Source organism: Nothobranchius furzeri, chromosome 12 (genome assembly GCF_043380555.1).
Source record: "Nothobranchius furzeri strain GRZ-AD chromosome 12, NfurGRZ-RIMD1, whole genome shotgun sequence".
Lineage (NCBI taxonomy): Eukaryota > Metazoa > Chordata > Actinopteri > Cyprinodontiformes > Nothobranchiidae > Nothobranchius > Nothobranchius furzeri.
In genome coordinates, this window is record NC_091752.1 from 66034826 (window position 1) to 66061334 (window position 26509).

At 41.4% G+C, this 26509-nt stretch overlaps 1 protein-coding gene across 3 annotated transcripts in view; it reads left to right on the top strand.

Annotated features, from left to right (window-relative positions):
* Nucleotides 1-3794: 3794 nt before the first annotated feature.
* The window catches only part of gucy2ca (guanylate cyclase 2Ca), a 42910-nt gene continuing 20195 nt past the window's right edge, over nt 3795-26509 (top strand). Inside the window, exons 1-18 of one of the 3 annotated variants that reach the window (XM_054750729.2) lie at nt 3795-4377; nt 7459-7571; nt 10276-10343; nt 10420-10638; nt 10716-10834; nt 12789-12888; nt 13003-13114; nt 13397-13541; nt 15882-15967; nt 16053-16170; nt 17401-17482; nt 17765-17858; nt 19307-19369; nt 19464-19535; nt 19633-19737; nt 22497-22595; nt 22732-22864; nt 22930-23067. In XM_054750729.2, coding sequence (XP_054606704.2) covers nt 4167-4377; nt 7459-7571; nt 10276-10343; nt 10420-10638; nt 10716-10834; nt 12789-12888; nt 13003-13114; nt 13397-13541; nt 15882-15967; nt 16053-16170; nt 17401-17482; nt 17765-17858; nt 19307-19369; nt 19464-19535; nt 19633-19737; nt 22497-22595; nt 22732-22864; nt 22930-23067 — 2077 coding nt within the window. In that variant the 5' untranslated portion in view covers nt 3795-4166. The remainder of the gene's footprint in view (nt 4378-7458; nt 7572-10275; nt 10344-10419; nt 10639-10715; nt 10835-12788; nt 12889-13002; nt 13115-13396; nt 13542-15881; nt 15968-16052; nt 16171-17400; nt 17483-17764; nt 17859-19306; nt 19370-19463; nt 19536-19632; nt 19738-22496; nt 22596-22731; nt 22865-22929; nt 23068-26509) is intronic. The other 2 variants (XM_015945346.3, XM_070542853.1) reach the window with 2 other exon arrangements.

Sequence of the window (26509 nt, forward strand, 5' to 3'; positions counted from 1 at the left end):
GAACCATCAACAGTAGAATTGGTAAAACAACAAACTTTCCAGAAAATCTGATACAAAACTCATTCAAATTAGTAATAAATACGAAAATAGTTCCCGAGTGTGGCCACAGCTGCAGATCACCGCTCCCCACTGGGATGGGTCAAATGCGGAAATGAATTTCACCGGTGAGTGATGACGACTAATAGGGAGCCTAAATCTCCTCCCTTTCCGGTCCCCAGAAGAACGAATAAATGGATGCAAGTCAACGGGGCTAAAAGAGCTATTTTCTAATCCGTTTAGCCTTAGACCCTGGATCGCACATATGTTTTACCGTATTTTAAATGAAAAGTAATGAAGGGTGTTTCGACCACGTCAGTCACGTACTTTTGAGATTCATCATCTTGTAAAAGTTTGTAATTAGCATGACTACATCGGCACGTCGCATATATGACGACACCACATAATCTCTTCTCCCCTAGCATAGCTGCTACTTACCAAATGGACAGATCTATGATGGTTCTTTCCTCCTGAAGGAAGGATTTGAAGTTTGCTGAACTTACAGCTATTTCCCCTCTGTTTTCTCTGTGTCTAGTTCGATGACGTGACTTTTGTGAGCGCATTTGTAGTCCTGGACTTATTTTCACACAAAACCTAAAATAGTGTTTCCCCTTGTTTGAAATTAAGCGAGTTCTTGGTATCAAAAAGCTTCTTTAAAATTCACAAACATCATATGTGAAATCCATGGAACATAACAGGCGAAATTATAAAATAGTCCTGTTGACTTGCATTCATTTTTTCATTCTTCCGGGGACCCGTGGTCCGGAAGTAGATGGGCGTGACTTAGGCTCCCTATGGGACTCTAACTTTAACAAAAACACATGGCATGTTTGATTGAGTCAATGTGAGTCTTTCCTATCTAAGAACACCATACCATTTGTCAAGCATGGTGGTGGTAGCGTCATGAAACCTGGGCACATTTGAGTGTTTTGAGTGTTTAGGGTCATTGACCTGGTGGTCAGAACTTGTTGCTGATTGGATAAAGCAGGTTAACATCAAACACGAAGTTCAATTGATTATCAACACATTTGCAGTGGTCCCCAGTATAAATTATTGACTTGTGTGGCGATTTCGGTGGGGAAAAAACTCTGGCGCTCCTCTTTCAGGAAGTAGAAGTGAGCAAGAGTAAGCTGAACAGTTAGCTTCTTCTAGCCAAGAACAGCTCTGCTGTTTCCTGGATGCTAAACCAACAACAGCCTTCCCCATTGTGAACCAAAATGGTTGAGTCCATGAATGTTAAATTTCAGTGTGACATTGATCTCACTTGCTTTTCTAACCCGAGTGTTTGCCCATCTATTTCTATCACAACTAATGCAGGAAATAGGAAAAGACTATTTTCACGTTTAGCCTGCGTGTGAAACTTAGAGCGACCGTTTAGTAAAAAAAATGGTTATTCTTTAAGCTTCTGGAATGGCCTTTCAATAATCTCAACCTCAAGCTTGTGGAAATCTAAAGATGTGTTTTTACTTGAAAGCCAACTAAAATAAATAAACTATAACAATTCTGCCCAGAAGACAGATCAAATATTCATCCATTCCATTCCATTTATTTGATAAAGCACATTTAAAAACAGCATGTGAGCTGAACAAAGTGCTGTACAGGGGTAAAAACATATAACGTTGAACGAATAATATAAAAGAATAAAACAGCTAGAGCATAGCACAAAGAACAAAACAAGAGAAGTCGTTGTCGCATTTTGTATCAGCTGAAGGCGAGATAATGCGGCTTTTGAAATGCCAAACAGAGTTGAAATGCCAAACAGAATTGCACTGGAGTATTCCAACCGCTTAAAGATGAAAGTTAATGTTAAACTTCCTAAAGATTAGTCCCAGTGGAAGAACATAAATGCGAAATAAAAGGAGGCCGAGGATAGAACCCTGTGGCACGCCCCAAGGAAGAGCAGCAGAGGGAGATGAACAGTCGTCCATTCTAACTCTAATAGACCTGTTGTCAAAGTAGGAGCAGAACCAGTCAAGCGCAAATCCCTTAATGCCGACCAAATTCTCAAGGCGGGACAATAAAATGTCATGGTCAACTGTGTCAAATGCAGCTGAGAGGTCCAACATCACCAAAGCAACATGGGAACCGGAATCAGTGGCTAAAATAATATAATTAAAAACCCTGATGTGAGCGGATTCTGTGCTGTGATATTGTCTAAAACCAGACTGAAATTTATCCAAGACCCCAAAATTGTTCAGATGGGGCATAATTTGATTATAAAGAGCCTTTTCCAACACTTTTGACAAGAAGGGGAGCTTTGAAATGGGGCGAAAGTTCCCGAGGACAGTTGGGTCTAGGCCGGATTTTTTCAATAGTGGTTGAAGCACGGCAAGTTTATAAAAGGAGGGTATAATTCCCGAAACAAGGCTGGAGTTAGCAATCCAGGATTGTGGAGAAGCTTGTTGATGGATACAATAAAATGTGATCCAGGTGGATCTTCCTGGGAAATTTAACCAAAATCAGCGACAGTGTGTGCATTTACTAGAGGCTGTTTGTGTAATTCTGACCCTGTCTGTGGAATAATGAAAACACACACACACACAAAATTGTTTACTAGTTTTTTGAGGTTGTATGTTGTGTAAACATCCCACCATAAAAAAGAGTGTCTAAAATCAACGATTACATTTTCCACACCATGAAAAAAAAACTATGAAAAAAGAAAGAGTTTTAGCACTTTTTACACATTTGGGTAAATAAGGGTTATAAAACATAAATATAACATATGATAGAATGTAATTATGATCAACTTTTCATTCAAACATTGCCAGCATAGCACTTTTTATTTTGTCCCTCTTATGTTTAGTGCACCTTTAAGACCCCTGACTGGATCTTTTTGTCCCACATAGATAAAGGGAAAACTCTTTCTAGTGAGCCATAAATATGTAAAGTTTTGAACCAGCATCTTCAGTAAAAACTAGGAAACAAGTAACTCATTTAGAGTTTTATGCTCCTTCAAGATGAAGTACAGCATCACCAGACTGAAGAAGTTTCATTCATTCTTATTTAATTTTGGGCATCTGAGGGTTTTTAGACAATCAACAATTTAAAGAACTTAACAGAGAAAAGAGAACACGAAGAGTGAGATAACAAATCCCTAATGGTTTGATATGTGCAGGACGCCTTAATGCTGAGAATAATAAATAAAGCTATTTTAATTCTTGTTTTAGTGATCTACCTTTAACTTTTACATTTGAATGATTAAAGATGTGGGGGTGGTTCCAGTGCACTTCTCAGTAACATGGCCTTTTCTACCTGAAGCACTGACTTGGTTTTAGAGTTGGACAGCATTAAAACAGTTTTTCTGAAAAGCGGTAACGATGGTTTATGAGTGGACTTTTACAGGCTAAATCCACCCAGCGTTTACAACCCTCACTTTTATGGCCTCCTGTGACCTTTGCCTCTTTCGTCAGACGAGGTTTCCTCCCCCTCAGCTTAAGATGAGCCCCTGGAACAAATCAGAGTAGGAAAAAAGGCTAAATAAGAGCTGAACATGTTATAGATGCGTGCTCATTTAAAAAAAAACAATCAATGAAGAGCAGAGTTTATGTGTAACAAACATCTTCCCAACAGTCGCACACATCGTTATAGGTGTTTTGATGTGTTTTAAAGAGAATTAAGATAATCACGTGGCTTGGGCGAGGTGAGGTGTCAGTGCAGATGGAGTGTGGGAGTTTTTCTTCTGTGCACCTCTTCCTCTGATTGGTGCACAGATTGTCAGTTGTTCATTAACCCATTGAAGACAGGTGGAGCAGTCGGAATCAGGAGCCAGAACTGATGTCATTGGAACAAAACACTTAAAAACAGATTTCTTTTTTCTTTTTCTTTCATCCACCTTTTTTTTTTCATTTGAAGAAAGTGTTTCCAGTAAAAACCTCAGAGAAAATCTCGCTTGGTCCAACCTGGATGCTGGATGGTAAATCAAGAGGCAGAGTAACTTCTGCTTAGTCACTCAGAGGCTTCGTTCACTTCTGCTTTTGGATATTTCCTCTTGATGGAACGGATTAAATCTGGTAAACCAAGATAAAAAAATTGCTTCTAGTTTATTCGAACCGACTTTTTCATCACTGACATGTAGAAAGTGGAGAAATCACAGATTTTTCAGTTACAAGGAAAAGTGTCCAAGATCAGGAATGCATCGCTGGCATTGTTTTCTCCACCTGGGAGGGCTGATAATGGTGGCGATGGCCAACAAAATGCTGGATGAATGTTTGAAGTCAAACCCCAAGTACACCATGAATGTGGTGCTGCTGGAGGACAACACCTACGAGTGGAGTCGTCCGTTTGTGCAGAAAGCTGTGGAACACGCCATCGAAAAGGACAAACAGGAGAACATCAACAACAGTAGGAGCTGATTTCCAACACACACACACACACACACACACACACACACACACACACACACACACACACACACACACACACACACACACACACACACACACACACACACACACAGTTTGGTTTGTATGAATTAAAATGATCATTAAAACATGAGAAAACTTAAACTTTTGCTTGCAGATCAACCACTTAGAAGACATTTCTGTCCCTTCGTCTTATTGTGTCAACAAACATAACTAGAAAAATAACAATTTAAAAAAATTTACAAAATATGTTTCAGTAGAAACTTAGGCCTAGTCCACACGTAGCCGGGCTTTTCTAAAAACGAATATCCGCCCCTCCAAAAACTTGCATCCACACCACCTCGTTTAAAAAAAAAACCCTGTCCACACGTTGTCACGGTGTAGGAGGTGGAGACGGCGGACCATGTGTGGATGAGCTGAGCAGGAGGTAAAAATGCAGGCTTCGGATAAAGTAAAAATGGTTTAATGGCAGGATGGGATGAACAGGAACAACACCAACAAACAATGATCTGACAAAGGACAGGGGCAAAACAGGTGGTATAAATACAGAGGGCTAATTAGGGAAACATGGGCAGGTAAACGAGGGACAGGTGAGAACAATAAGGGTAATCATGGCAGGAGAGGAACACAGTCAGGCGGGCAGGGGCAGATCGTGACACACGTACCCGGATAAATACATACCAGACCTGTAGGCGGCAGTACTTCCCCCGAATTGTATCCAGTCAGCGTAACTTTTCGTCTTCCTGTGGTCTTCCGCAAGGAGCAGTAATTCCGCTTGCAAAAACAAACAAGCAGAAAGCGCTTGGACAATTGATAAAGCGAGCGCAGCTCTGAGGGCATCCATGCTGTCGGCTGGTGTAAACACAGGTCGCACACGTGATGTCAGCAAATTTTTTTTGTAGCGGAAAGTGACGTTGCGGACCTTAAAACTCCGGTTTTGTCTGTCCACACGCAGACACCCAAAACGGAGAAAACGCAGATCTTCACTTTGGCCGGAGTTTTTAAAAAGATCCGTTTTTGTGTGAATGACCGGCCAAAACGTAGAAAAATATCTACGTTTTGCCAGATCCCCGGCTACGTGTGGACAGGGCCTTAAACTGTCATGTGCTGCTGCCCAGCCCTCGTCTCCCCTTGTTAGTGTTTAATTAGTTGCACCTGCCTCTTGTTAACCTGGTCACCTGCTCCCAGTGTTTTTCGACCCTGTCAGTCCTGTGTCTGGTGTCGGTTCATCGGTTGTCCATGTCGATGTGCGTCGGTTCCTGTTGTTTCTGCACTCCCAAATCCCTGCAATGAATGGATTTAAGTATTTTATACGTAAAATAGGTTTTTATCATCTCAAGAACATCACCAGAGTCTGCCCCATTCTCTCTTGGGCCAGTACAGAGATGCAGATGCTTTTATCACATCACTCTGGTTTTAGAATCACGGCATTGGCTCCCCGTAAGTTTCAGGATGGATTTAAAGATAGTTTTAATGGTTTTTAAGTGTCTTAATGGTATTGGCCCATCTTATCTCTCGCAACTGCTTTCACCATATGAACCCTCGCGGTCCCTGCTCTCCTCTGGCAGCCATCTCCTTGTCATTCCTAAAGTCAGGACTCACACTCATGTCACGTCACGTCACGTCACGGCGAGGCAAGGCGAGGCGTCTTTTAGTTATTATAGCCCTCGCCTCTGGAACAGGCTGCCGGAGGATCTCAAGGTCGCAGAGAACGTTCATGTTTTTAAGATCAGGCTCAAGACCCACCTTTTTAGTTTAGCTTTTAACTGATTGCTATTTATTGCATTGCTGGTTTTACTTAATTATTTCTTTTAATTACTGTTGTGTTACACATTAATGTTGTTTTATTTATATAATCATATTTTATTGGATATTTTACTATCCGTATTAGCTCTTGTGATTTTACATGCTACGTATTTTAATCCTTCCAGTGTTTCCTCTGTGGAGCCCTCTGCCTCGGGACCGGTGGTCGGTGGGGGCGACTGGGGCGCTCCTTGGGTAGTGCCCAGGTAGTGGTGGGGGGTTGCCACCCTCCCTCCCAGGGCGCTCTGGATTGGTGTCTTGGCTGCTGCCGTGGATCTGCTGCTGTCGAGGCAGATGGCTCCCTTGATGGCGTGTCTTTCATTACCTGTCCAATCTGAGCTCAGCCTAGTGTTTACTCTGGTCTTTTAATGTGGTGTGTGTGTGTGTGCGTGGGCGTGGGAATGGTTTGTGGTCATAACTGTTTTAAGTGTGGGAATGTGTGTTATATGGGTCATTTTAATCTGTTAAGCACTTTGTGCTGCTTGCTTTGCATGAAAAGTGCTGTTTAAATAAAGTTTGATTTGATTTTGCTGCCTCTGAGCAACTCACCTGCAAATGGGTCCACCAACACTCACCATAACATAAACATTGCTATCATGAATCGTTATGCCATTAAAATTATATGAATCTTTGCTATATATTTTCTTACAATGAAGTATAATCATTATTGCCCGAAATCAACAAAAATGCAGTAAATATGTATTTTTAATTTGATGAAAGATGAAATGGCTTACAAACCAAGGTACAGATGGTCTTCATGCATCTGAACTATTGTGATTCACAGAGAAGGACAAAAATCAAATCTAATTTTAGAATTCAGAATGAATTTCAGAATCATATGAGAATTATGTTTATATATTAAATGTGTTAACCTAATCCATAAAACACAGAATCTACCTACAGAAGGTAAAGAGCCTGGCAGACATGTAGGGTTTATTCTCAAATAAAAATCAACAACAGAATCATTTAAAAGTGAAGAAAAAGAACAAATGTGAGTTATAAGGAAAAAGCACAGCAAGGGAACCACCATTATTTTTTATTAACTAATGCTGTAAAAAGGAGGATTGTATTAAGATTGCAGTTTACGGACAGTGTGTGTACTTTTTATTAGCTAAATATCTATCAAAATATAATTAGATCAGAAAAATATTTCCAGGTAATCTGTTTACTAAAATCTGGCTTGTTTGGAAATGCTTCCACGTTATAAATTAATGTTTTTTTGTGTTAATCACTAATATCTTTGTTTCTGTTGCTCAAGACTTGACTTTCACATTGTCTGCAAACTACAACTGGTTCAACACCACCGTGTACAACAGGCAGGGCTGTGGGAGCAGCACGTGTGAAGGCGTGGCGATACTCAAGATGCTGCACGTAAGTTTGCATAAATACACAAAAGTCAATGAAACAACTTGCTCAAAGGGATTCATTAAAACGTTTTATTCAGATTTAGTGAACCAGAGTCCTCACAGGGTTAGGGTCAGTGAATGCTGTAAATTAGCATTCACTGAGTCACCCATCTTGGCTCGCGAGATGGGCTGGCTGTTGTAGATTTTTGCATCCAGGAGAGAACAGAGCTCGTTTCAGCTATAGAAGCTAACTGTTAGCATTAGCAACTCTACAGCATGGCAGAATTCCTCCAGGCTTGAGTTATGTGTGGAGATGAAACATCAACGTTGCAGAGCAAACTGAGTCAGTGATAGAGTTGTGTTGCTGTTAGCCAATCAGAGGTGAGATGTCCAAATATGGCATAATTAAGTAAGACAAATCCTGCTGTTTTCTGCTCACCTCTCCTCCAGCTAACTTCTATTTCCTGAAACAAGAGCGCCAGAGCGTTCTTCCCACAAGCTCACAAGACATTCATTTATACCCAGTGTTGGGAGTAACGCCGTTTAAGTATAACGGCGTTTCTAACGGCGTTCTTTTATAGGTAACGGAATAATCTAATTAATTACTTTTCCCGCCGTTGCAACGCCGTTACCGTTACTGGGGACGGAACGTTGTGCGTTACTATGTGCTTGTAGAACGTTGAGCAGCAGCGTGAGGCTTTCTGACCGCCACACTTCAGCTGCAGCCAGGGAGAGAGAGGTGTCGGTAACACACTTACAAACACGATGATGATTGGCCGGGTGGGCGGAGACCCTCACGGTCTCAGTCGCTGCATTCTGTAGACACAACGGGAATAACTCTGTTTAAAATAACCGCGTTAATAAAAAATATTTCTTTCTGTAACGAGCAAACTAATTAATTACGTCTTCTTTTATCAAAACGTCGTTCCTGTTACTGATAAGGAAATGCGTGCAGCAGCGAATCTGCGGATCTGCAGCCGTGCCCTTAGCATGACAGCGGGACGTCCCGAAGGTCCGCTCACCTGTTCACCGCTCAGACATCCTGATCTTCTACCTTCCTAGATCATCCAGCTGTAACCTGTTTCTGATCATGTCTTTAGTCCCGCTGTAACACTGATGCATCAGTCTCAAACGTCATGGAGCTCAGGTGTTATTAGAACTACCTGTGTGTGTTTACCACCCAGCTTCAGCTCTTCTGTGGTTGGGTCTGACCCAAGTTAGTACATTTAAGTCCTCCATCAGGCTTGTGCCTCTTCTAGTGTCATTTTAAAGGATTTTATTTATTTATTTAACCGTTACTAGATTAGCAGCAACAGAAATGCACCTAAAAACACACAATTATGTGAAGCTGGAAAAATTAGAATGCTGTGCAAAATTACATTTATTTCTGTAATTTAACTAGACTGAGAGACCATTTAAAGGCTCGGGAACCTTTACAGGTGTTTCTTTTTGCAATTTTAAATTTTAGCTGATTGGGTTTTTGTTAAATATCACACAGTGACCTTTTAATAGTCTAGATTAGTGTAATGCTCCTGTTAGTAGTTCCTCCTGTTAAGTGCTTATTTGTTTAACTTATTCAGGTTTATATAAAACATTTGGACATACATTTTATTATGTTCCAGTCATTAGTCATTTATATTTTACTATTGTAGTAATTCTTGCATTCTTTAATGAAAAAAGTAACTAAGTAGTTACTTTTGTTGGTAATTAGTTACTTTTATGATCTTGTAACTCAGTTAGTAACTGAGTTACTTTTTTGACAAAGTAATCAGTAACTATAACTAATTACTTTTTTAAAGTAACGTTCCCAACACTGTTTATACCAGAGACCACTGCACACGTACTGAAGTAATGAGTGAATAAGAGCTTTTAAAATGTAGATAATTATGTTGAAGTGTTCAGTTATTGTGTCAATGTTACCTGTGTTATTTAGTATTTAGTAGAGCCCTGGCAGTGGTCTATGATTTGATGCAGCTTGAACTTGTTTTATCTCCGGTTCTATTCTTCTTCAGCCAACACGTCGGACATGTTCAGAAGAATAGAACCGGAGATAAAACAAGTTCTGGTTCGGAGCAAGAGTTCATAAAGAAGTTAGCAAGATCCAGCATTTATTTTGGTAACCAACTTCCGCTTATTGGCAAGCAAATTTGCATATTAGCTAAATGTTTAAGTACCAGCTAAATATTTATTTTCCACGATTTAGCTCCACATTATATTTTATCTTTTTGGGTCAGACTTAAATATTTATTTCCCAAATACTGATTTTGCAAACTAAATGTTTAGCTCCAAAATAAATATTTAGCTGGGATCTAAATATTTTTTCGAAAAATAAATATTTAATTTACAAATTAAATATTTAGTTGCAAAATAAATATTTAATTAGTAAATTAAATATTTAGTTAGTGAATTAAATTTTTATTTTACAAGCTAAATATTTAGATCAGACCTAAATATTTAGTTTTCAAAATAAATATTTAACTACAAATTCAATATTTAGCTTGCTAACTAAATATTTATTTGGAAACTTTAACATTTATAAATGTATGAATAACATGATGAAAATAAGACTTCGATAAAGTGAACTCCCAATTTTTTCTCTTATGATATGCTAAATAACCAAAAATATTGCTGTTAGATTATGACTGTTTGACTTTACAAATGGCACCCCATATTTTAAAACCTGTTTATAATAACAAAAAAAAAGAGAAAACCTTGAATCTGTGTTTCAGAGCATGGGAGAGGTAGGATGTGTTATGCTGGGCCCTTCCTGTACTTTTGCCACCTTCCAGTTAGTAGAGTAAGTAGAAGTGACTTTGTGCTCTACTTTCTGCTTATTATGTCGATTCTCTGAAAATCTCTTTACCGTCCCACAGTGAAGTCATCGGCTTGAGCCTGAGCATTCCTATCATCTCTGCTGGGAGCTTTGGCCTCTCGTGTGACTACAAACCAAAACTCACTCGCCTTTTACCTCCAGCCCGAAAGCTCACTGACTTATTCCTGAACTTTAAGAATGAAGAACTGCCATTTAAGCCGAAGTGGGAACATTTCTATGTCTACAAAAAGGCTAGCAATACAACTGAGGACTGCTACTGGTGAGCCATGGCACAAATCAACCCGTGTGACCTTTGTTCTGTGGTCTGCCGCCATCAGTGCTTTGCTTCTTCCACAGGTACATCAATGCATTTGAAGCACCTTCTGCCAGGTTTGCTTCAAATTTAGACAGAGAGATGCTGCGCGGCGAGGACGACCTGAAGAAGGTCCTGCAGGCTTCAAAGAGAAAAAGCAACAGTAGGCTTTTAAATGATTACAAATACTAATTTATAATTTACTCTAAATAAAGGTGGTGACCACACGGACTTAACCCCATAGTGTTATGGCGCGGTATGGGGGCCAAAGTTAAGACTACTGCCCAGCAGCAGGAGGCTATATAAATTCCAAAGCAAACTACTGATCTGATTAATGATAAGCTGGCGCTGGTAACTGAGAGGCTGGCGCTGCTTACTGAGGAATAGCACCTTTACCGGCGTTACTACAAGATACGCCAGGGCCTAGCAGCCCTCGGCTGGTCATTGACTGGTTCACACACTCCCTCTGCTGTCTATTAGCATGGATAGGCTAGCGTTAGCCTGGACGGGCTGGTGTTAGCATTGGAAAGGCTAGCCATTAGCGTGCCTAGGCTGGCCACTAGCTGACTAGTGACTCTCCGAGACATGCTAATGACTAGCCTCTCCGATGCTAATGCCAGCCTATCCATGCTTAAGGTCCGTCAAGGGGGTAGGAAATCCAGCTAGTGGCATGCCTAGGCACGCTAATGGCCAGCCTCTCCGATGCTAACACCAGCCTATCCATGCTAATGGTCTGTCAAGGAGGTAGGAAATCCAGCTAGTGGCCAGCCTAGGCACGCTAATGGCTAGTCTCTCCAATGCTAACACCAGTCGGTCCAGGCTAACGCTAGCCTATCCATGCTAATAGACAGCAGAGGGAGTGTGTGAACCAGTCAATGACCAGCCGAGGGATGCTAGTCCCTAGCATATCTAGTAGTAACGCCGGTAAAGGTGCTATTCCTCAGTAAGCAGCGCCAGCCTCTCAGTTACCGGCGCCAGCTTATCGTTAATCAGATCAGTAGTTTGCTTCAGAATATACACAGCCTCCTGCAGCAGGGCAGTAGTCTTAATTTTGGCCCCCATACCGCGCCATAATAGTCAGGGTTCGAATTACACACAGGCTTCTGGGGAAGCTCCATGAGAGCAAGGGGAAGGGGTTGCATCCAGCATCCTGGAAAAGCACGTGTGTGTGTGTGTGCGTATGCGGGTGAGTGAGTGTGTGTGTGTGTGTGTGTGTGTGGGGTGGGGGGGGGGGGGGTCTAATTGCTTTCGGGAGAGCCCATCACCCCTTTATGAGAGTGGGCCTCCCCTTAGTGCCTACATAATTTCAGCCCTCCACAAAGTGGTTTAGAGTGAAACTTGGCCACACCAGTAGTATAAAGTGGCACTAATGACTGAATACATAAAAACATTGAATATGAGGGGAAATTATGTTAGCAATAATTTATGTTCATGCGTCAGTTTAAGAGGAATTTAAAAAGTAATCTATAGCGCCCTCAACATTGTGCTCATTGGCTATGACTCTGGAAAAGTTAGAGACGGTTGATTTCTCACCAGTGTAGATGAACAACCTCAGTTCTGTGAAACAAACAACAGTTATGACATTTCTGATGGACTAAGCAATGTGTCTGTACATGGTCAAGATTACACTCCAGTCTTTGAAAATCACCACTGGTTCTTACAAAAGCCATGTTGTTGGTGAAGATCAGTTGACAAGGTTTAGGATGAAGGCACTAACTCTAATAGCTTAACTAGATGCTTTAAAGCTCAATGTTGTTGGAGACAAATTCACAACAAAATTCAACACGGGGCTAAATTTAAGTGGTAAACCCTGTCCTGTGTTGTTTTACAACTGGACACATAAATTACTTAACAAATACGTGTACTGTTGTCCCTCAGTTCCCCTATCCCTCTCTTTCCCTGTGTGTGTGTGTGTGTGCTGTATGTCTAGTTTCTCCCTGCCTGTCAACTCCAGTGCAGAAGCAAATTAGTCCTTTCCTTTGAATTCAAATGTAACTCAGAGCCCTGGAGGCCAGTTTGTGACAAACTTCTACAGCCTCATCTTAGCAATAACTACTATTGTTAACTCAGATGTTTTTCTCATCTTATTTATTTTCTAAATGATTGATTTCTTCTAGTTTTCATTTTGTGTGGGGGCATTGGTGACATTATTTCAATCAAACAGAAGGTGCACCAGATCCACCCCGACACCTTGTTCATCCTCCTGGATCTTTACAAGTGAGCTCAGACCTGATTTGATCATCTTCCCTTACCGCTGCTGTCACAAAGCTTAAGTTGTATTAAAACCATAAAGACCTGAGGTGTTTACAACGTGTCATATTTTGGTCCTAGTCCTGATTATTATGTGAACTCAACATCCACTGAGGAAATGCGGGACGTGCTGGTGGTCACTCTGCCTCAGAGGAACTTCAGCCGTGGGTCAAACTTGTCATACAATGACACGGTAAGCCTCTCAAAAACACACAAATGCCACCTTGATGCAACTTAACATGTTTTAACCCTCCCACTGTCTTCATGTGTGACCCCGCCAGGTCCACCGGTGTGAGGTCCACGTGGCAGGGGTGAGGTGGTGCTCACTCCTCACCCCTGCCACATGGATCCAAGGGATAAACCATCAATCCTACTCAATGGCCAACTTTCCTGGCGTGGTCACCCATGAAGACAGTGGGAGGGTTATCGCAAAACTGAAGTATTTTTCCCTTTTTTTAACTAATGCAATAAAAAGATCAATGACTATGTGGCTGGATATCACGATGGGGCGCTGCTGTTTGGTAAAGTGCTCAGACAGAGGATGCTCGGCCAGCTACGCAATGAGGACTCAGTCTTCGTGCCTCTGGGTGACAACCCTTTTGGAAACCAGTCTTTAGATGGTGAGTAAGATTAGCAGAGTGAGATATAGAATTAAGACAATAAGGTAGAAGGATGCTGAGTTTGGAGCTACCAGGCAGGAGACTGAGAGGTAGATCAAAAAAGAGATTTATGGATGTGATGAAAGAGGAAATGAAGTTAGTTGATGTGAGATTAGAAGGATGCTGAAGATGGGACCAAATGGGGAGACCAAATGGGGACAGATGATTGGCTGTAGAGACTGCTGCCGGGACAAGCCCAAGCCCCTCTCAGAAATTTGCGCTCCCCACCTAAGAGCAGCCATTCAAGGGATGAGTGGGCGTGGCCCCGCAACAGCTCATTCTGGAAGGTACTGAAAATGTCAAGAATAAATAAAATGTGAAATCGCTTTACGTGAGACGGATTTGGTACGGAAAACTTAAACATGTTCTGTGTGGACCATAGAACAAAAGTATTTAATGCAATATTTAAAGGGGCATTATGGAAGTTTGACAGCCAAAACATGTATAGAAATAATAAATTTATTCTTCATACATTCTCCTAGCCTAGTGAACTAGACCAAATTCTTGCTTTGCAAAGAATGGTCTAGGCATGCTCCATTGGAACATCAGCAGCTCCTACCAGGACTCTGGCTGGCCAATCACAGCTCTCTAGAGGGGTTTCAAACACATAAAGAGCTGTGAATGGTCCATAATGGTGGGCCAATCATGGTGCTCTATCTGCTTAGTGAACAAATCACAGAGCTTTATCCGCTTTGTGGGCCAATCAGGGCCCTCTATATGCCTGGTGGGTGGGATGATGCAACAGAGTGAAACAAGAGGATGTCACATTCATTGTCCAGTGGAATGCGGAGATCATTTGAAAGACAACGGTAGAACCCGCCCCACAACCGAGAGCCGTCAATGGAGCATGGCCAGACTAAATAATACATTTATTTAGTCTGGCTTGCCAGGCTAACATTCTCCTGCAATGCCCTGGTCCTGTAGAATGAGCCGTGGCATTTTTACTGTGATTGACTGTTTTTCTGTAAAATCACAGAAAAAGAGAGCTGCTCGGGTCGAGCACGCTGCTTCATGCGCGTTCACGCTCAGGCATCGCCCGTAGCATTTGCTATCCGTAGCTTTAGCAGCAGAGAGAGAGGTAGTGCCAACTCAGTGACTTTGTTGCTGTTCCTAACGCCTAGTGACGAACCTAGCTACATTTCTGAGGACCCTTAGCTACTTTCTGTAGAACTTTCTTCTAGATATTTCCTGCAAATTAGCAACAAAATAGCCATTTTCGCTCTGAACCGTCCTTTGAACGTTGTTTAAGCTGTCAACAAGAATATAAAAGTTACAGACACAATAGACATTACTAGCACTGTAGCTCACCTAGTAAGATGTCGGACTGTTGTGCAAAAGACCCGGGTTTGGTTCTGGATGTGATTGTAATTTATGTAGAGTTTATTTTTTACATTAATGGTATATTTTTTACAGTAAGATGTCCAAATTTTTATTTGAGACTTGCCGAACGGCATTGAATTCACAGATAAAAAAGATGTGGGTTCAACTTTCATTTTGGAACAATTTTTCAAGCAAGGGAAGGGAATGATCTGAGCATGCAGGAGGACTGACCCATCTTAAACCTTTGTCGGCTGTGCTGAAGAGAAAGCTACAGAACCAAATTATTTAATTAATTAGCTGCGTGTTCTCCTGTCTTCTGTCCTCCGGGCCACACACACACACACACACACACACACACACACACACACACACACACACACACACACACACACACACACACACACACACACACACGGGACTGTCTCAGCTGTTATTTTCGTTAAGGAGTGTGCACGTACAGCATGCGCGCCACGTGCACGAGCCTACTATTGAAGCTGCCTTTACACTTTTGGCCTGAGGGGGCAATCACGAGCATAAAAATTCAAAACTCTGTAAAGTCCCTTTAAAGTTTGCTGTGTGCAGAGCTTGCTGCTGCCACAAAATATTGAAATGAGGCAACTGTCTCTTTTATGACAGCACTTTTCTTTATCTGTGCAAAATAATTCATGGACCAAAGAATCAAAAGCCAAGAGACGACACTGAAACTTCATCTGGTTCAAGTTTCAGAGATTATAGTGTTTTCTTTACTGTGGAAGGGCACCAATAAATCTTATAATTCGAAAAAGTAAATAATAACACTCCTGCTGTTGTGTGGAAATCGACTCACCTGATAAAAGCCTGATAACTTTAGTTTTATGATCTGATTTAATTTTTTCCATTTAACTCAAGCTGACTGGAACTCTTTACGTATCAATAAAACCTCAGGTATTTATTTTGTTTCAGTCTTCTTTGAGTGTGTGTGTGTGTGTTTGACGCTTGCAGGAATGGGAGGCCACTATGAGCTCGACGAGTACGGTGACAGAGACATCAACTTATCGTTCATCTACACATCAACTCACACTGGCAAGGTGAGGCTGCTGAGCATTCAACGGTCGGTGCAGAGTTTGTTAAAGAAAGAAGCTCTTTCTGTTCACATATGTTGTTTCTTTACAGTACGAAACTCTGCTAGTGTTTGATACATCACAAAATAAAACCATAGCAACACATCCAAGCCCTGCCCTGCCCTGGAAAGGAGGCAAACTTCCCAAAGACGAGCCAGAAATATCTGATCGTAAGACATGTTAAATGAACCTTTTAAAAATGTGTCGAAATCCAGGCGTAAGTCAGGAAATATCTGTACAGATAGTTCTGGTGTTTTAGTAAGTAAGGAGTTGTGTGGAGATGTTTTGCAGTAGAGAACACCAAAGTCTGAAAAAACTGTTAGAAATTCTCTGTTTGGGTCAATCTAAGAGCCGCTCAGAATAGAAACTACTGTGCTCAAAGTCGGGCAATTCACAGAAGCTACAGATTTCTTTGCAGGAGTTGCAGGTTCCTCCTGCCTTGCCGCTGGAGATTGAAACACATTCAAAAAACTACTGTTTTCCCTTTAAATGATTAGGAAGTGTTCCTGAGCACCTGGACCCCTTCCCAACTTTCTAAGTAGGAGAATGTGAGACAGTTTTATGAGGGGTTGGAGACTTGTGGAAGGAAACTACAAATAACAAAATAAATATGCCATTTTTGGTAACATGATATGCACCATGCAAACAAAAGTGTCTTACTTCCTAATTCAGTTTGATCTCAACCAGGAATTAGCAGATTTTTTTGCAACCGTGTTTCTCCAATGTTTTCGTTAGCAATAACAACCCAGTAACACTGGTTTCATAGTGAATTTTCACCAGTAAAAACGTCTTGAAGAAGTCTGAGAAACCATTTTTACTTCTTATGTTTGAAAAGGATCAGTCTCTCCGAGTTTTCATGCAGGCTGAATGTGAAAATAGTCTCCTACACCTATTTCCTGCATTAACTTCTGATAGAAAATAGATGATAAAAATCTAGGACTTCACCACTCAAGCTGTCGCTTGACTCATCAATGGGGGGACTCACAATGACTTACGATGGGGAAAGCTGTTGTTGGTTTCAGCGTCCAGGAAGCAGCAGAAAACTTCCCGACTAGTAGAAGCTAACTGTTAGCATTAGCAACTCCACAACACAGCAGAACTCCTCCAGGCTTGTGTTATTTGTGGAGTCAGTGGTAGAGTCATGTTGCTGTTAGCCAATCCGAGGTGATGTCCAACTATCAGACTCAAAATCCTGCCGTCTGAAGCTACTTTCTCCTCCAGCTGACTTCTACTTCCTGAAACTGAAGCATCTGAGCTTTTCCCCCTACTACAGACCACTGAAAATGTATTGAAAATATGAGCGAAGGACCTCTTTACACAAAAAATCTATTAGTTAAGCAGGAATCTCTCTCAGGTTTTGTTACTTTTTCTAATAATGTAATTGCATATGTTCTTTTCAGAAATATCTACACAGGATATCATTGTGATTGTTTTGGGTGTTAGCGTTGTCGTGGTAACAGCCATCGCTCTCATCTTCTACAGGTAAACAACAGCAACATTTAGCATTTTAGCATCATTGAATCAAATAGAAAACAGTCTTCACAGCAATAAACAAACACATTTTTAAAAACGACTACAAATATTTTCTCTGTCAGAGTAAAGTCTCATCGTTAAAATACTTACGAGGAAAAACACGAAAATCCAAGAAAGTTTCAAGAACAAAAGTTTCAAGAGTCAGATTTATTTAGGTTATTTTTCATTACACGCAATATGACCCAGTTTACAATTTTCCCATGTTTTCATATGCACTTGAACATTTATCAGGCAAAACAGGAAGGAGCGTCTTATGCAGAAGAAGTGGTCCCACATCGATCCGCATCTGATTGGACCTCTTGATGAGAGGGAGGTCTCGTTGAGGGTGAGAACCGCCATCATTATGTAATGTTTCAGACATATGCTGATGATGCTGTTGTTTATCTCCAACAAGCTGCAGAATAGTTTTCAGTTTTTTACAATGTTAGTGAAGCTGTCTCAGCTGTTGATATTTTATCCCTCCCACTGCTCTTTCACAGCATCAGGCCCGATTCACTCAGCAGGATTTAAAGATTATCAGCTGATTTTCAAAACACGAGAGACCAAACACTCGGGGATAAAACAAATCAGAAAGATAACAGTGTTGGTATTGATTTGATGCTATAAAAAATAAACTCAATTGTTGTTTTAGTGTCCAGGAAACAGCATTGAATGCCGCGGCTAGCAGAAGCTAACCATTAGCATTAGCCTAACCCCGGCTTTCCACAGGAGCCGTCAGCAGCACGTTACTGCAGCAGCACGTCATAGCTGCTGATAGGAACCGCTGTGGTCAACAGAACCTTTTCCACTGGAGCCGTCAGCAGCGCGAGTCGGCCGCGTCTCAGGAGCAGCATGTCGCGGCCTTTACGCGCCGGTTCTATTTTCTACGCGTGACGCCTCTGAAACGGGTCAAGTTCAACATTTTTGGGGAAGGAAAGACAGGAAATCGGACGCGGAAATGAAGAGAAGCTCCCGAGATAATAAAGAAACGTACTGCCTTCCAGTTGCTTTACTTTTAAAAGAAGTTACTAAATGTGCGGCCCCGTTATAAGTTATCACCTCGCTAGCGGTCTCCTTTGTTTTTCAGGTCCGTATTGGCGATTATAAAACAGACAGAACATAAAACACCTGTACCTTTTGGAGCCATGTTGTAGTTTTCTCCTGCTTGTTGTTGTGTTTACTGACTAAGTCACTCGTGTGACTTCGTGCTCGGTCGGTGACAGCTGCTCCCCTGCTGCTTCGCATCTCGTGGGAAGGGCCAAGCAGCAGTTTACGCGAGCAAGACGTGCTGCTGCAGTAACGTGCTGCTGACGGCTCCCGTGGAAAGCAGGGGTCACAACCACACAGCAGAAGCATCTCCAGGCTTGTGTTATTTGTGGAGATAAAACATCCATGTTGCAGAGTAAACAGAGTCAGTGGTAGAGTTGTGTTGCTGTTATCCAAGAGACAAGATGCCCAAATATCAGGAGATTCTGCTGTCTGCTGCTACTCTCTGCTGCAGCAGACTTGTCCGTGCTGATCCAGGTGCTTCTGGGTTCTTTAAAAAAAATGTGTGCATTAAACAAAGTAAAAGGAAACCAGCGTCTTTGCCACAAACCGGGTCCCATCAGAGTCCAAATCAGCTGCTTTTGTAAAATAGAGATAGAACTGAGAGACGCAAATAGATGCAACATAATCGTATAATTTGAGCTTTGAGAATAACTGATACGTGACATTTTTGGGTGTTTTATTCATCATACATCAAACACAGGTGCTGTGGGCTTTGACATGTCTTCTGTTGTGTTTCTGGAACAGATTGATGAAGTTAAAAGGAGAGACAGTACCTACCTAACTCACAGAGGCTGCTATGATAAGAAGGTAGCACTATGACAATGAAAACACTCTAATCATAAAAACATTTAGTTGATGAAACAACATGAAGGATTTAATCTCGGCCTGCTCTACTCTCCAGCCTGTCATCCTGAAAGAGCTGATACACACTGATGAAGATTTCTCTGCAGAGCAGAAAACTGAGCTAAACACTGTAAGATGCTTTTGCTTTCTCCTGAGAATTTAAATAAATTATCTATATAAATTATGTTTGTACATTATCTCCACTTTTGTGTGGTTTCATGTTCCAGCTGCTGAGGATTGATTACTACAACCTGACCAAGTTTTATGGCACCGTGAAGTTTGAGTACGGCGTGTTTGGGGTGTTTGAGCTGTGCCAGAGAGGCTCCCTCAGGGTGAGAATATACATTATATTATATTTAAACTTTTTGTAGTTTATTGTTTGTTATGTACAATCGCCAAACCACCAACAGCTTCTGAAAAAGTGGGACAAAAAAGTCTCTGGCAGCCACTCATTATGCGAGCTGTCCCACTTAAATAGATGAAAGAGGTCGGATGAGACCGAAAAATAACTCTTTGGTATAAACCCAACTTGCCGTATTTGAAAGGGGAAGAATACTGAGTTGCATCTCATCCATCCATCCGTCCATTTTCTGAACCCGCTTTGTCCACATGGGGTCGGGGTGGGGGGGCTGGTGCCTATCTCCAGCAGTCAACGGGCAATCAGGCGGGGTACACCCTGGACAGAGAGCCAGTCCATCGCAGGGCAACACAGAGACACACAATCATGCACACGCACACACCTAAGGACAATTTGGACAGACCAATCAACCTAACAGTCATGTTTTTGGACTGTGGGAGGAAGCCGGAGTACCCGGAGAGAACCCACACATGCACAGGGAGAACATGCAAACTCCATGCAGAAAGATCCCAGGCCGGGAAGCGAACCCAGGACCTTCTTGCTGCAAGGCAACAGCTCTAGCCACTGCGCCACTGCACAGCCCTCGAGTTGCATCCCACAAACACTAAACCCAATGTGAAGCATGGGGGTGGAAACATTATGCTTCGAGGCAGCATTTCTGCTAAAGAGACAGAAAATCCAAAGAAAAGCTGCATGTTCTCATGAGAGATGTGGAAAATTTGATTCATGCTTTTATGGACTCTCACTTGGGACTATTGCAACTCTCTACATGTTGACTATGATCATTCATTTCTCCTGTTTGGCCTTCCCGCCATTGGCTGTTTTAAATGAAACAAATCGTATTATTTGCAACTAGAGAAAGCAGCAGTAGCAGCTAGGTGCAGGATTTATGGTGCAAACTGGAGCATTTCTTGCAAGAATGTAAAAAAATGCTAGAATAACCGCGTCTTGTGGCTGTGATGGCTCGCCATATATGTGTAAAATGTTGGCTCCAACTGCTTTTTAAATTTGCATTTGTATAATTTGCCACAAAATCTTAGAGTTAAGTGAATTTAAGATGGCAGCTGTTTGTTTGTCTGTGGCTAGCTGTTAGCTTGCCTGTCCAGTAAGAACTAATCTCCAGTTCTCAGAACTTTTCAAAGAGTTATCATTAACATGTCCATTTTCTGTACACCTTTATAGAAACCCACTTCCAAACCTCTCAACTCTTTCCGGGCCTTTCCACAGCATTTAGTTGCCATTGTAGCAAACGGGTGTGTTTTCGCCACAAAGTGCTGCGTTTTGGAAGCGACCCAGACACATAAGGACGTGTTGCTTATGCTTTCAGTTTATTTTTTATGAACTATGCTTCCAGAACGCATCAAGCTCAGTAGCTCAGATCGGGCCAGACAGGAAGTGAAACAAAAACACAGTGAAAACATATTGTAGCGGTCTGCGCCGCTCTCCAGCGGGGTGTGTGTGAAGCAGCAAAGAAGAGTCGACAGGTAGCAGACATAGAACACTTTTAATGGCTGGATGGCTCCCCTTTTCATCCCCCCACACGTGCGTTTAACTCGCGGTGCCAACAGGCACCGGATAAGAACAACACAGCGTGAACTCCAAACTGAAGCAAACAACACTAACATAACCCCGAACAAAACGACCCTCAGAACACCACAAACTGAATAAACAACCCCAATTTACCCTCCCCCCAGAGTGCAATGCGGCCTTGCCGGCCTATCAGTGGCAGGGCCGCCACAATATGGAAACTTTCAAAATAAGTCACGTGCAGATTTCCAGTGGCTTAACTAGACAAAAGGTACGTCACGACTTGTGAAACTTCTGTAGCAAACAGAACATAAACCACAGATCTTTTAGAAAACATGTTTCTTTATATGTTGTTATTTTAGCATTCACTGCGTGCATGGACGTAATTTTGGGGGGGAACAGGGGGGACATGTCCCCCCCCCCCCACACACACACACACTTTTTCAAGTTTTGACCCCTGCAATTTTTACCATCCAAAAACAATATTATGCTATATTAAATGTTTATGTTTATTTATTTAGCAGACGCTTTTATCCAAAGCGACTTACAATTAATAACCTGTAGGGCATGTTGTGTTCTGTGGGGGAAACCGGAGTACCCGGAGGAAACCCACGCATGCATGGGAAGAACACGCGACTCCACGCAGAAAGGCCGCAGCCGAGTTTCGAACCTGCGACCTTCATGCTGCAAGGCAACAATGCTAACCACTACGCCACCATGCAGCCCATGAATTGACACTGGTTGATCCATGCTTTTCGTTCTTTTTTAAACACAGAAACAGTTTTGTTTACCTGTTTGTAGCTACGGTTTCGCCGACAGCTGCCGGCTTCTTCAGGCTGACGGCAGCGTCAGCCTGAAGAAGCCGGCAGCTGTCGGCGAAACCGTAGCTACAAACAGGTAAACAAAACTGTTTCTGTGTTTAAAAAAGAACGAAAAGCATGGATTTACAAAGACACAGCAAGAACACACCTAAGATGACACTGGTTGAGTTCTATGACCAAGCGGAAAACAACCGTTTGTGTTGAAGCCTGTTTCCTATTAGAGCATACTGTAAAGATACCCCCCCCCCCCACTCCCCACCCCCCACCCCCGTGTACCCCCCACTTCTAAAGTGAAAATTACATCCATATTTCCATTTTTCATTAACTGAAAGCAGCAGAGTCATAAAAAGTCATAAAAGTGATGAAACATAAAGTTCATCTGTAGTTTTTTCCCCAGTACATTCTCAGTGACAGGATATCCTACCCAGATGAGACCTTCATGGACATGGAGTATAAGATATCGGTCATGTATGACATAGCAAAGGTACTGTTTGGCTGTGACTAACAATCCCTGTTTACAATCTTAATTTCACTTGATTTTAAACATCTTCTTTGATAAAAGTATTCTGGAACTATTGTTATTCATCTACATTCCCATTATAAAAATGTGTGCATCGTAGGGCATGTCGTACCTTCACTCAAGTAACATTCAGATCCACGGTCGTCTGAAGTCTACTAACTGTGTGGTTGATAACCGCATGGTGGTCAAGATCACAGACTTTGGCTGCCACACCTTACTGAAGCCAGGCAGAGGTATGATCATCACTGAGGTTTATTGTTGATCTTAGTCAGAGACTCAGGTCTAGTTGTCCTCATAGATCTGTGGACAGCCCCGGAGCATCTTCGTAAAAATGATGTGTCACAGAAAGGCGATGTCTACAGCTACGGAATCATCGCCCATGAGATCATCCTGAGGCAAACCCCGTTTTATACGCAATGCTGCTCTAATACTATAGGTAGGTCTTCTTTACTTATCTATAAACAAGCATCTTTGGTGTGTTCTTGCTGTGTCTGATTTCTAATTCCATTTTTGGTTCTTCTTTAAACCACAGAAAATGTTTCTTTTTACCTTGCTTGCTGACATTTTGTTGGCGGCTGTTACGCCCCCTCTGAAGGTCTAGGATGATGAGGGGACTAACACAAGAAAAGAGGTGTAGGTGTGTGTGAGTGGATAAAGGATGAGGAGGTTAGTGTAAAAACAAAAGGATTTATTAACACAAGGTGTCCGCTGCTAACGGCATAAACAATACTAATGGAAACTAAAAACATAAGCAGCCGGACTTCCGGTATGGCGACAGAGTGAAACAGACGCAAGTGACAAGAGCTCCGTATAACCAACATAAACACGAACTAGAAAACGCCTGAACTGTAAAGGGAAAAATAAGGAAAAGGAAAAGCAACAATGAGCGGAGGTACAACGAATAAAGGGAAGAGCAAAAAGCAGCCAGAAGATCCAAGTAAGGACACAAAGCAGATGCTAACAGTGGGGGCTACAGGAGAGCTAACACGAGTAGCTAGTTTGGATAGCATTAGCCTCCAGATACGAACACTAACTGCCGAAATGAAGACCGAACTCCAGGCGAACAAAGAGGAGATTACAACAGAAATGAGAAAGGAGTTGACCGACTTCAAGAGAGATATTAATAAGCTACTTGATAATATGGACAAAGAAATTAAAGAACAAACGAAAAGGATACAAGACGGAGAAACACGAACGGAAGAGCTCGAACAATGGAGCTGTGAAGCTAACGAGGCCATACAGCACATGTTACAACAACAGAAATACATCGGAGACAAACTAGAGGACATCGAAGCAAGAGCAAGGAGGAACAACTTAAGGGTGTATGGAATCAAAGAAAGTAAGGAAGTTAAACCATCCGAATTGAAGGAGACAATAGAAGAATGGCTCAAGAAAGAACTAGGATTAGAAGAAGATCTGCAAATACAAAGCGCACACAGAGCGCAGGCGCCCAAGCCGAAGGAAGGGCAGGCACCCAGATCCATAATAATACAATTCCAGCAAAGTAAAACGAAAGACATGATTCTGAACAAAGCCTGGGAGAAGGGGAAAAAAATTATGTTTGAGGGAGAGGGAGTGTATTTCGATCATGATTACACTGCAAAAGTACTGCAACAGAGAAAGGCGTATCTCCCAATAAAGAAGAAATTAAAAAGCATGAAAATTCGATTCCAAACGCCCTACACTAAAATGCGCATCTTCTGGGAAGACGGAATGAAGAGCTACAACAGCGCGGAGGAGGCGGTGAGGGACCTGAAGTCACGAGGATGCGCAGTGGAAGGACTCCAGATGGCAGAGGAAGAAATGCAAAAGAATAAAGAGGCTAATGCGAAGGGGCCGGCGAGCTGGAAAAAGGTGGGGGAGAACGGAATGCTGAAGAACAGAGTCAGAGAACGTCTGCAAGAATACGAACTTAGGAGAAAAAAGACAGAGGGAGGGGAATAAATAAGGGGAAGTATCGCTCTAGGAAAATGAGGCGAACATGTATAAAGGTAAAAAGTTTAAAAATGTTGGTTAACGAGTGTCACTAGGCACGGTTTAGAGTGGAATGACTGAGACAGAAAGGGAGGTAGGGGGGCCCTTCTGGAAAGGAAGGCATTCCCCCCAGAGGAGGGGTAGAGAGTCACAAGAGGGCATCTCAACATGGAAGTTCAAAGGCAGTTACCTTGTAGCAACAGGTTCTAAGTTTGGTTGTTACAAGGAGGGGGTTCTTAAAGGGGGGCGGGGGTACTTTATTTACTTATTCTGTATCAGTATTTTTTTTATTTTTTTCTTTCTTTTTATGTATCTCAAGACTAGAAAGGCCATCTGCAAGGACAAAAGGGAGAACTTACTGAGAGAAAGGGCAAGACACAAGAAGAATAAGAAATGATGTATGATAAAAACCAGGAAATCAAAATAATGTCACTGAATGTAAATGGGCTGGGCAATCCAATAAAAAGAGCGAAAATAATAAATAAAATCAAAAAAGAAAAAATACAAATTAGTTTTCTACAAGAAACCCACCTATCACAGAAAGAACACGAAAAACTTAAAAAACTTGGGTTTAAAAATACATACTATAGTTCATGTCCCAATAGCCGGAAAAGAGGGGTGGCAATCTTAATATCTAATTCACAGAACTATGAAAATGTAAAAGAGGTCCGAGATAAAGAAGGCCGATTTATCATAATCAAAGGAAAGATAGAAAATGAGATGGTAACACTAGCCAATGTATACGCACCACCAGAAAGTAATAAACAATTTTATGAATATATACTAAATATGTTAGCAATGGAAATGGAGGGGGTTTGTATATGTGGGGGAGACTTTAATTTAATAATGAATTCCCAACTCGATACAACAAGTACTGCAACATATAAAAAAACACTAACCAAATTAATAAATACAATAACTAAAGAAATGGGACTTATAGATATATGGAGAGAAATTAATCCAGCGCAAAAGAACTATACCCACTACTCTGCTCATTATAAAACCTACTCGAGAATTGACTATTTTTTAATACAAAAAGAACATAGATATAAAATAAAGGAATGCGAAATAGGCGGGTCGGATCTATCAGATCATAATGCAATATATCTCAAAATTCAACTAAACAACAAAATTAAAAGGAAAACTTTATGGAAAATGAATACAGGAATACTTAATAATACAATAATGACAACACAGATCAGTAAAAATATTAAGGAATATTTGAGAGAAAATGATAATGGAGAAGTACAGCCAGATATACTGTGGGATGCGATGAAAGCAGTGATCAGAGGGAAATTAATTGCGATTACAAGCAAAATGAAAAGGGATAAGACTAAACAATATGAAAAACTTACAAAGGAACTAGAAGAAATGGAAAAGAAAGACAAACAGAAAACAGAAACAAAGACACGGGAACAAATAAAAAACATCAGGAACAAAATAAATGAAATGCACCAAAATGAAATAGAAATTAAGGCAAAATATTTAAAACAAAACTACTATGAAGCAGGGCCGAAAGCAATGAGGCTACTAGCAAGAAGAATAAGAAAACAACAAGAACAAAATAACATAAGTAAAATATGCAACCCGAAGACAAAAAAAATAACACACGAACCTAAAGAGATTGAAGAAATATTTAGGGAATATTATAAGGAACTATATACGCAACCGCTAGGAAGCAACAATAACAAAATAGAAGAATTCTTACAAAATTTAGATTTACCATCAATAGGGACAGAACAGAATAAGAATATTACAAAGACAATAACGGAAAAAGAAATAATAGAAGCAATAAATAAACTTAAAACAAATAAGGCACCAGGAAGCGATGGATACCCAGCAGAATGGTATAAAAAATTAAAGCAGGAACTTGTACCAATAATGCATAAAACATACAACTGGAT